We start from the raw sequence: 12,384 nt of genomic DNA on the forward strand, positions 1-12,384 counted from the left end.
CGATTATTTTAAATTCATAAGATTATTGATTTTGAATACTTGAATACTTGAATACTTGAAACCTAAGTTATAATGTAAGAAAATTCCTTGTATTCGTGAATTTTCTGTTCATAAAAAGTGTGTTTCTGTGAAATTACTTAATTATTTGTAATATTTTATGTCAATCAAATATAACTTATTACTTATAGCCTTATAGGTACATTTTATATAGGTAGTAACATTGTCAATTAAATGACTGACATAATTTTCCTCATAAAGAATAATCCGTTTAGATAATAATATTATATACGTACCTATATAAATACAACACTAGACACAAACCCTCAGTGGTGTAATAATTAAGTGTGTATTAAGAATGATAATGTAAAATGTAATTTCGTGTTTTTAAAATTAAATAAAAATACTCTACATAGGGATGATTTTTTTATGGTACCTACTACATATTATTATCAAAAAGCTTCAGTGGTCCGTTACTCGTATAATATATTATAAAAACATAAAACCGCCAGGTATGTAGCTTGTTTACGTGGATGTTTATACGACAGCAATGAGTTATTATGAATTCCGATGCGAAACGTCAAACACGACTGAATAATACTACTGCGTCACCTGTTTCAGCGAAAATAACGGAAATCTAATTTTTTAATTACGAAAATACCTATAGCAGACGTCGAATTTCCTCGAAAATTATTCACGGGTTTGTCGATGTCGCGTGAATAAAATATTAAGGGTTGATATGTGATTAACAAATTTATGAGTTCCGTATACGACGTGACCGTTACGAAATTATTACGTTGGCGTCATGATGTAATTTATACCTGTACTGTGGTAGTTGGTTATACACGCGTTTCGATTGCGATTCTACAGCTTTGGAGAATCGGCCATTTTCGTAGGTATTTCAAAAACTTTTGGGCCAGTTTGTTTTAATTTTCTAACCAAACCTATTTTTCACAAAAAATTTGAGGCAAAAAACATAACAGCGGATTTACTATGTTTTGTACAAATGTACAATGTAATAAATCAAAATGAACTATACCTACGTAATCGCTCAATAATATACCTATGTAATATAAACGGTCTGAATTTAAATGCACCATAAAAAACATTCTTTTATAATATGAATGACCTTTTTTTCCAGAAATCTATCCTTTGAATGTTCAAAATGATATAATACCAACTTTGTTTTTTATTTATTATTTTTGCAGTCAATACTTCAAAACTTTCTACAAACAAACTTTCTATTATAACCATTATTATCCATAAAATAATGTATATTATCCAAAACATTGAATAAGTCTATAAACAGATAAATCTTAGGCCGTGTGTCATGTGCCTACATTTGAATAAATTAACGATGTTTAACACAACATATTTTCTAGGAATAGCATTGCAATTTATTGATAAGTCATTTTCTGCTTGTTTGCAAGACCGTATTAGACAAAATTATAGACCAATAGTTACTATAATTATTCGAAAACATTTTTAAAGTTGAAAACACATCCAGTCAATAATACTTGCTAATAATAATTAGGAATCGTCTGCATCGTTGTAACAATTATTTATAGTAGTTATGCAGTTTTTTTTACACACTAAAGTAGAATTATAATTCGTAAAAAGTCTCAAACGATTTTCTAATACATTTGATGTGTAGAATTGTAGAAACCTACATAGGTATTGGACCAGACAGACGACAGAAAAGGCATGACCTTTTAGTATGGTGGGAAGCCAACTCGAGAACAAGACCGCAGAAGTGAAGTCTAGAGCGACGGTACCACAGTCTCCTATATCGTCCTTGAAAGTCTATTGGTCGCTGGGCCTAAGGAAGCAGTGTTCAATCTAACAAACGGAAATAAAGTTGAATTTTGCTGTAGCCAATAAATTATGTTGTATATACTTGTATGGGCGAATAGTCATGTGCAAACAGTTCAGCCACCAAGTAGTGGTCATCTACTTTAAACATCACGAGTCACCAATGTGTGCACCACCAAATATTGTGTGAATGACTATAAGCCTGTTTCAAAATCGTTTTTCCCCCAAATTCGTCGGACCACCGTCAACGACGCCCGCTCCACACCAGTACGGTACCGCCGCATGATTGTAATAATATTATAAAACATAATATAATATTATAAAAAAATGTTCGCTCACTGACCTGTATTGACCACCGGCTGACCGTGCTTGTCGGCCGCGGGTCTCAGCATGACGGCCGCCGAGAGTTGGAGCCCGTGGTTGATCACGTGAACAGCGACCGCGGTGGCCACGATCACCCATCCCCAGCCGCCTTCCGGATAGTAGTGCCGCTGCAGCGTGGCCCGCTTGCGAGCGGACAGCGGCGCCAGCGGACAAGTGTCGGTCGCGGCCGCGCCGCCGCCGCCATTAGTGTCCACGCCACCGCCGCCACCGCCGACAACGCCGAACAAGCCGGTCAAGTCGTCCGTGGCCGCGGTGCACGGCCCGTCGTCGGACGGACCGTTGTCGATCACGTGCACGCCGCCGTCGTGTTCCAGCCGGACCACCACCACGGGCCACGTGCTGCTACGCGACATCACGTTCATGTTGCTGTCCAACTTCATAGCGGCCACGGCGCCGCCGTACGGTGGTTGCCCTACGATGATGATGGCGACGACGACGACGTAGCGTATCTGAAACAACCAAAACGTGTTCGGTTTAGTTTTCACCCCATGACTACCACCTGTCGACGTACAAATATCATAACCACACCACGTTCGCGTGAGTGGTGTTGACTGTCATTTGAAAAAAAAGAGTTTTTAAAAAATAACTTGTAACGGCAAAAAAACCTGCCAATGGTAAATAATAAGTGTACAAATTAGAAAATCATAATTTCAAATAATGTACGAATAAAAATATTTCATAAGAATATCGAATAATACGATGGTACATCGTAATATGTTATTGCTATACCAACCTATATGTGCCGACCGATCGACAGGAGGTATAGCTGACGGTCGACCTCATCAGCGATTATTACGAGGTTATTTCCGCAAGGGCCTTTTCACATTGTTTTAGTCTAGGACTTTATCCAGATGGAACGTATTGATTTAGCCACACCTTTTAGGTAGTGCATACAACACAAACACTGTAGTGAAAACTAGCAGGGACTATATCCGTAGGCATATCGGATGTTCGGAGACGAGTGGTTGAAATACGATCGTTTGGCAGTTATAATAGTAGGTCAAGTAGGTCAAGCCCGAAAAAAAATATGACCCGAATGGATGCATGTTTGAATACAAAAAAATGGAAAGTTTTAAAAAACATTTCATAAAAAATCACATTTCATCAAATAATTATTAACGAATACTAATTATAACTCGTAACACACGATTAAAATAACGGCGAACAAATTGTAGGTAATATACTCTCCTTCATGCCATTCATTGTCTTTTTTTTTTTTTTTTTAAATCTTATGCTATACCTTTTACTTATTGTGCCCCCTAGTACAGATTGTAAATATTCATTTAAATAAACGTTTTTAAAAAAAAAAGGTAATATATACTAATACTAAAAATAATAAACACATTAACAAAACGCCCATAACCGCGTGTGGCGTTCAATGAAGTTGTACATGAAAGTTTACATGCTTTGAGAATAATAATAAAAAAAATACAAAGATAATTCGTTGCTTTTTTTGTTTGTTTTTTGACGTAAAAGTTTACGCATTAAGTACGCAGCATGAACACAGGGGTTATAGTTTTTATATAAATACATTATAATAGTATTACGTATACAATGGTATAAAAACTCCTCGCGTTGTATGCGGTAACAGCATTAAGCAAAATAATGGTAGGTAGGTAGGTAACAAAATATAAAATAAAATCTACAGAAAACGACGAGTGGTAGACTACGGTCAGTGGACATCTGTTAATTAATAATTTCCTTGTTGTTTGATGGTTATAACTCGGGCGAAACCGGAAATCCGAAATTTATAGTCTTTCGTCCGTCCTAAGACGTGGGTAGGAACTTTGAAGTATAGTTTAGATATACCGGTCATACCACACCGAGGACGGACGAAATTTTGTTGTTTCCACATGTACCTACGGTAAAATATGGAAATATAAAAGTGAACACATTTTTGATGGGCTCGGGCGATGCAGTGGCGCAGGACGTTCTATTTTGAGACGACCACAATATAGTTTAATATAATATACAGTAATCACATCAGACAAGACTAAGAAACTTGCGTTGGCCGCCGTCCATCATTGTCTAGTCCTTGACGATTCGTTGTATGATAATATTTGTAATTGATGTTATATTAATATATTATCATATCATAGGTATCTATATCTATTCGAAAATAAACTATTAACCCAATGACTAATAATTAGAGTTTGGAACTTATTGCACTAAAAATTTTTGAAATATGCACGTTGTAAAATGCATAACAAATATTGTTGGGCTTTATATTAAATAGGGAATAAACATAATCGACCCATTTGAAAATATGCGATGTTACTGTCTTATCAAATCAATTATTTTAACTCTTAATTTAAAATAAAAAAATGACCAGCTGTGTCATTACACTCATCTTTTCAAAAGGTCACAACATATAGTTTAAGGGGGATCACAGACATAAATTATAAAACAATTAGCATACACTACGTTACACCACTACTCCTCATCAATGTAAAATCTGACAAATCAATTAACTTTCTACTTACATTTTGCTCAAAAGTTGATAAAATACTATGAAAGCCATTAGCACACAAGCAAAGTGTGCAGTTTATTAATTTTCTAACCACCATTTTAGTTATTCAGATTCCCGTCTGGTTTGGTTCTAAGTCACTTTGTACGGTTGGGTAAACATTTAGATTGCAGGACGCAGACACTTTGTAGTTTGTTCTATGATAGACATATTATAAACGTACATATTATAGTATTAAATATGTGTAATATAAACAATTCTGAAGTCAGAACCAATTATACTAAACATTTTATAAAGTTCGATGAGATTTAAGCATTAATTCTTATTTTATATTCGAAAGATATCTAAGTATAGAAAGCAAGTAGAAGTGAAGATTTTCAGTTATAACCCTGTAAAGTCTACTATAATACTCATCGTTTTTAATTTTTTTATTTAGGTAAGTACCTACTTATTTGATATAAATTTTGATTATAAATACTATTTACTATAACTTCTATATAATGATATAAATATATTATTCGACACCAAACAAAGTTTAAATCTCATCGAACTTTATCAAAATGTTAATATAATTTTTCATGACATCCTAACATACTTCATTGTATATAATAATATATAAAGCGTCTGCGTTACGTTTTTCCCCGACCGCACTAAGTGTCCGCGCGCCTATTTAACTTTAGGCAATTGACCGTACAAAGTGACCGTATTTAATCGTTGTGGAACGTAGATTGATTAAGTTTTCAACCGTTCGATCTTTGAATAAATTCCTAGATACTAATATATAGTTTATAGTTTATACTACTCAAGTTAACGCGCCTGAGCGTGATCGTCAGCCGAAATCGCAGACTTGCAGGGGTTGCAAACAACGTGAATAACGTAGCTGTCAATTGGGTATAATATAATATAAGCGAAGTGAATTAGAGCACACTAGTGATCTCCGATAAATTACGTTGACCGGCATTAGGATATTTGGGATGGTAGATTAAATGGTAAATCGAATCTTTCACACGGTTTGACCGACCTGTTAGAATCGTTTTGGCATTATATAGTGGTAGACTAATTTTTAATAAATAGTTTCTTACTGCCAATCGACAATTTTTTACAATATTAGGACATTTCTGCGTGACTGTATCTTGTTTTATTTTTTCGACTGCGCGCCTCTGGTTGCATCAGTCAATCAATTTGATACCTATAATAAAATTACGCAATATATATTTTACACGTAACATTAAAATGTTTGTTTGTATGTAATGTTATCAGACCGATGCACTATCATCATTATTATAAATATGTACAATTTTTAGGTCAAAGGATTTTAATTATTGCACGAGAACAGCGCAATTCCTTTTACGTGGCGTTAAATGATATTGGAAATTTTAAAGAATACTGTGAAAACAGCAGTGGACAGTATCGGTCACCATAAACCTTTATAACTTCAGCTAGATTAAATACGAAAAGTAGATATTATTGTATACTAGTATTATGCTGAACATTAAAAGGGTCGTAAACTTAATCTATGTATGTCAAGTTTGTATAATTAAAATGACAAAAAGTATTTAGTACGATTTCTGAATAGAGTAGTACTACAGTATTTTATTCCGAAAAATTAAACTTGAACGACTTAATATTTTCTTTTTTATTATTGGAAAAATTTGATATATTATGGCGTGCACCAACGCAATACGATCTTTTTCCGCAGAAAGCAAGTAGAAAACATAATTTTGTCTACTTATAATTTCCTAGAACAGCTGATATAAATATGCACTAAAAATGGGAATAAAATAAAAAACAATATTATAAGTAGATAGTACCGCAACTTTTCGCGCACATTTCCCCGTAACGAAATTAACATAATTTTAGTTGAATAATTTACGTTCACGTACTTTGACATATTCTAAAGTTCATTGGAATCTCTTGGTTTTAATAATTTTTTATGTACTTAATATACATTTAAAACATTTTAACTTTAGGATTTTGCGGTTGCTTTCAAATTAAACCCAGCTAGTCTTTTTTTTATTTCAAATGACTAGTTAAAATAATAGATCTCATCCGTGCCCGAATTCGTATATTTTACTTATGTCACTCTTGCTTCCATCAATAAAAGTTAAGGAAATGTATGGTAAGGCCTCTGCGAAAACGTCTACCTACACTCCTGATTGGGTTTAAGTTTTATTTCACCCACCTACCTCTCCTACCTCCTACCTCTCATGATAATAGCATATACCTATAATAATATAATGATTTGAAATACGAGTTGGACTTTACGCGTGCTCCTTGAGCACATTTTTTTAGATTTCAGTTTTTGACTGTTAATCAAAAATGTAATACATTTTAGGAACGATATCGGAATATAGCTGATGACGTTCTTCACAAATACGTTATAGGTAAACATTGATCAGTTTGGAAAACGTGACCTCGTTCTATAACAGCCACATCAAAGTTTATGAGAATACACTATGGAAATGCGAAGTAGCGTGAGCTGCCGCTTGTAAAATTACAAGAAAAAAACATACCCACGCAGTTATACGTCGCAAGTCTCTATGTCTGTGTACACGAGTATAATGTTATGATCATATATAATAATTACATGTATACATAACAATACTATCAGAATAAAGTTTGGTGAACTTTTCCAATGCCTGCAATTTAACTAAATTTATTTTATGTTTTCTATTTAATTCCCTTGCGTTAACACCCACGATTTCGCGTAAATCAATACAAACTTATAATATACGATTTGTAATTGTTTTTCAACAGCTATATTATTATGTTTACGGCATCGTATATAGTACCTAGTTATTTGATCATTGATAATTTATGATCAAAAGCTGGTACCATCAAAAATATATAATTTCATTTATTTCGTTTTTACAATATTATACGTAAGTACACGTTATTAATATATTGTGTGATATTATTCCATTGGAAACGAACACACGTTGTTCAACACCGCGGTCGATTATAATTCAAACACTTTTTTGCAGTTATCGTGACGTGAATATACGTGAAACGAAACCACGAATGTGTAATAAAAACGAAATGAACAACAGCTGCGATTATCTACTCGTCATTTCCGATGAAGTATATTTAGAAAATTATTAATTCAACTAATACAAGTCTATTCGGGTGTAAACAAAATCTGGAATGGTTCGTCTACATTATGTTTGTCTGTTTTATTTGAAACATAATATTGCGTACATAATATTATACTTGAATATTGTACAATTATTCACCTCGTCTACTTGAACGTGGCAAAAATTCACCTTGTCCATGTTATTCACTGTATAAACATAACTTATTAGCTTTTAATTTCCAAACGGAAACTCAAAAAATACTATTACGTCTTGTAGGTACACAACATAATACCATGCATGTGTATTTTTAGTGAAGAATTATACAGTTTTTAAATATTTGTTGTTTAAAATGTTAGGGGTAGGTATTGATTGGTTCGCGTAAAAAAAAATCACCCTGTACCTACACATTACGCAATACACATATATATATAACTATGAAAATCAGAATATAAACATTATTTATACTTTATAGGCATCTGATCGGATATTCATAATAATAATATGTATTATGTACTGAAGGTACTTGCGCGTTACAATGGAAATATGCACGTGGACTTGAATTTTCAACGATCGTTCGCCTTCGCACTATACTATTTTTATTTATAGTTCCCTCGTGGTCGGTAGGTACTATTGAGGCGGATAATGGTGTTGGTATATGCTATAGTCAAATATATTCAAACGAAGACAATACACCGCCAAACGAGCGTCAATATCGAGTTGTACAGGATCGACCGAATCACCTGCAGTGTTAAGATTCTTAGTGATCCAACAGCCAGTCAGACAACCAGACAGCAGCTGCATAATCAAATAGAGTAGGTACCATTATTCCGAGATTGCATTATAATAATGCGTTATGATAAGAGCACGGAGTCTGATTAATTCGAATATAATATTGCGTAATACACGATTAACATAAATATTATGCCATGGCATGCTTAATATTCATGTGGTAATTTATTTTAAATAAAACGACCTACACAAAAAAAAAAAATTAAAACAGCGATATCGTGTCGTTTGGGGCTTATTTTAAATTTGCACGTCACAGTTTCTATTTGTTTATGATTATTATTTTTTTTTTTCAAAAGTGCTTGTCCGTTAAATGGAAGTTGTAACTCGTATAAAAGTTTTATGTGTTGAGGGTTTATTTCAGTGCTCTGCATATTAAGTATAAGCTATCAAGCGCGCCGACGCGAAATACGATAATTTATTGTTTGTGGTAATACATAAAGATATTGCCATTAATGCGATTCTAAGCCGTTTAAAAATACACTTCGGTCACTATTTACTAATAAAACTGCCCAAAACCATAATCTGTTGTTAACCCATTTTAACGAAAAGTGCACAGAACTAATATAGATGGGCGGCTAGTGGCTACCATGTTATATTATAATGAAATATTAGAGTGGTTATTCGAAATTGACTCGTTTTCGATGCGCTCAGACGTTGACCGCCTATTAAAATGTACTGTTGTAGGTATCTTAATATATTCCAAATTTTTTTTTTATATAATAATTGATTACAATAATTATTATTATTGATACGGAACGAGATATATTATTATGAATATCGTTGAATATATTATAATGTCACCGATTCATTAAAATATTAGTTGCCCAATAGAAGACATTTAACATAATAATTTATAATGTTAAATTATATTTACAATATTGAAATATAATGTAATCTTCGCGATCGATAAAAGATAGAACTACGCTCGTCACGTGACACGTGACGATTCTTTATTCAAAGTATAAATCTAAGCCACACGTTCGCAATGCGCATAATGTATTTATTATGTATACAGGAACGCGAAATATATAAAGCAACAGTATTATATTTATTTTGCATAAGGATTATGGATGTTTCGGTATATTTCTCTGAAGCAGATTTAGCGGAGAATACGTATATAGTGTGTCAAAATACTCTACAAAATCTAAACACGTATACTTCTACTTCGTCGTTTTGTTGTTTGTTTATATGCAATCAAAACGTAAGTATTATATAACGAAAGTATTAAATATCATATTATATTGAAAAAATACACACCTACGTAGAAGAATAAATACTACCTATAATATTTGCGAATTGCGAGCAAAAACCAAACAAAGTTTAAAAACATTAGTCATAATAGTTATATAATATTATGTTAAAAATTATGAGTAAAAAATAATAATTATAATCGTAATTTTATTATTTCTAAATATATTTTTTATTTTCATAAATATATAATATAATATATGCGTAAACCACAAAACTTATCGATGAATAAAAGTATTAAAAGAAACTAAACAATATAATATTATATAATTTTTGTTTAAAAAAAATTATACCTATATATTATATAATATATTAACTAAACTTAAATGATATAAAATTAATTGTGATGTAAATATGTAACGTATAATAATATTTTGGTGATCTTTTTAGTAAAAATTTCTTCATTCTTGTACATAATAAAAATAATATCGGGGGACGGAGTGGCCGAGCGGACTAAGGCGTCGGCTGCGACGCAGCCGACCCGAGTTAGATACCTTGGTCGCGGGTGGCATTTTTCTTCGGGCAAATCACGGTGTCCGGAGAACAAGTGCTGCTATCCCCCACCCGGGCATGGCAGATACCTACGGGTGCCCAAATTAAAAATGCTGCCAAAACAAATCACGAGTGAACAAATCTACAGTACCCCCTCCCTACAGCACCACAGGCTAATAACCTAAGTAGTCGAAGCCTTGGGTTAAATAAAAAAAAAAATAATAATATCTACAACTAATTTAACGGTAACCCAAACAACAAAAACAATTTATTTTGAATTAATAGTATCGCATACATAATACCTTTTAAACTTAAAATAACGCATGACCAAAAGTTGTAAGTCATAACCGTCACGTAGGGTGAAATTATTTAGGTACCTATTCATACGCAATTAACTATTCAGCCTTTCTAGAGGAGGGAGCGTAAATCTTTTAAAATTTAGATGATATGTCCCTCCTTATCGCTTAAAAGGTTGAATAGCACTCGGGAGAGCATTTAACTTGTAAATAACGTTAAATTGTATTCGTTTCTCGATGTTCCAAATCAACAGTATAATCTCATAATCCAATGTGCAATAAAACGTTTCGCTTTCTAGATTTAACAAGGTCTTAAACAAAAAAAAATATGTATAATAAAATAACTGGAAATACCATTCGTGTGGTAAATGCGTTCGGGTGAATATTGTCCGCTGTGAAAAAGCTCCAAACTAAATTCGTTAGTATCAATGTATCATGATTATACATCATATACAAATTATTTAATCATTAAACTTGATGATGTAATATCACATATTTTATTAAAGCTATATGAAAAATAAATACCACATTATTATTATAATGGTTTATAGTAAAATCACAGGTAATATGCGCTTTGCCACGTAAACTGGACATTTTTAGAAAAAAACTCAAAAAACCTGCTCAATATAGATCTTACACGTTTCACGCGTTATTGACTCGATATTTTATATGTTTAATTCAGTTAAAACAAATATCACGTTAAAACCAATTGACATTTTTTCTGTATATATCACACCAGACATAGGTATAGAACATAATATATTATTCCCACAAGACGTTTTTCCGCCACACCGCCGTGAATCCGATATTATTATGATCAAGACACGAGAGACTTAATTTTTGTCCGTATACAATTATTTCTTGTTTACCCTCTGGTTTCTATTACTATCATCTAGCTCTATTCGTATACGGTTTTTTTTTTCAAAAACAATATTATATTTATGTAAGCGTACCAATTTATATTCATGATAAGCCCCGTAGACATGTAGTTGACTTAATCTGATAACGACGCGGGTTGTCGAGCTTAATAGACTGAACTTTTAAAACACGTAAGTATATCATATTAAATTATTATTTTCAAGCGATCAATAAAAATACAAAAATAACAACATAAAACTACATAAAATTATAATTATAATATACTATAGCCTACGCGTAGAAATAATCGTAACAATTTTAATGTTTTACGACAACAGTGTTTGAATAGCTCACTGAGCTCACTCTTCATACGATATTATAATAATTGTATAATTATATGTATATTAATGGGTTGAGAAATATGGAAATAATTTTGCTTTGTCTGTAGGTTGGCAAGTCAGTGGTACTGTCGTCTCACGTAACAATATTATTTACGTGACTTAAATAATATTATGTTGATGATAAAACCGTATTATATTTTTCTTTTCGGTAATTTTGAAATTATAAATTATAATAAAATGTTTAACATGTCAATATGGGCATTGACCAATTGCGCCTAAAACAAAGTTTTTGCTTAGGGTCAGTGTACCAATTGCGCTCTTTATATTTTACGGTTAATATACCAATTGCGCTTGAATTCAAATTTGCCTACCTTCAAATATCAAAATATTATTGTTCGATCTAATTCCATCAACATCAAAATAACACACTAAAATGCTTGAAAATGTAAAACTTATTTGTTGATAACTTGATTACTGGTTGAAGTGACTGGTTATAATATATTTTATATCAGTATCGGGAATTTTATGAATTAAGAATTTTTAAAATCAGTGCGTTATTATAATTGCAAAAAGTTTAGATGTGAATTATATAACCTAACTGGGATAACTTTAATTTTAAATAATTG

At 32.4% G+C, this 12,384-nt stretch overlaps 1 protein-coding gene across 1 annotated transcript in view; it reads right to left on the reverse strand.

Annotated features, from left to right (window-relative positions):
* LOC132951578 (uncharacterized) overlaps positions 1 to 12,384 on the reverse strand; it is a 153,101-nt gene that overhangs the window by 134,270 nt on the left and 6,447 nt on the right. The window contains exon 2 of the mRNA XM_061023351.1: positions 2,153 to 2,642. Coding sequence (XP_060879334.1) covers positions 2,153 to 2,642 — 490 coding nt within the window. The remainder of the gene's footprint in view (positions 1 to 2,152; positions 2,643 to 12,384) is intronic.

Source organism: Metopolophium dirhodum, chromosome 9 (assembly GCF_019925205.1).
Source record: "Metopolophium dirhodum isolate CAU chromosome 9, ASM1992520v1, whole genome shotgun sequence".
Classification (NCBI taxonomy): domain Eukaryota; kingdom Metazoa; phylum Arthropoda; class Insecta; order Hemiptera; family Aphididae; genus Metopolophium; species Metopolophium dirhodum.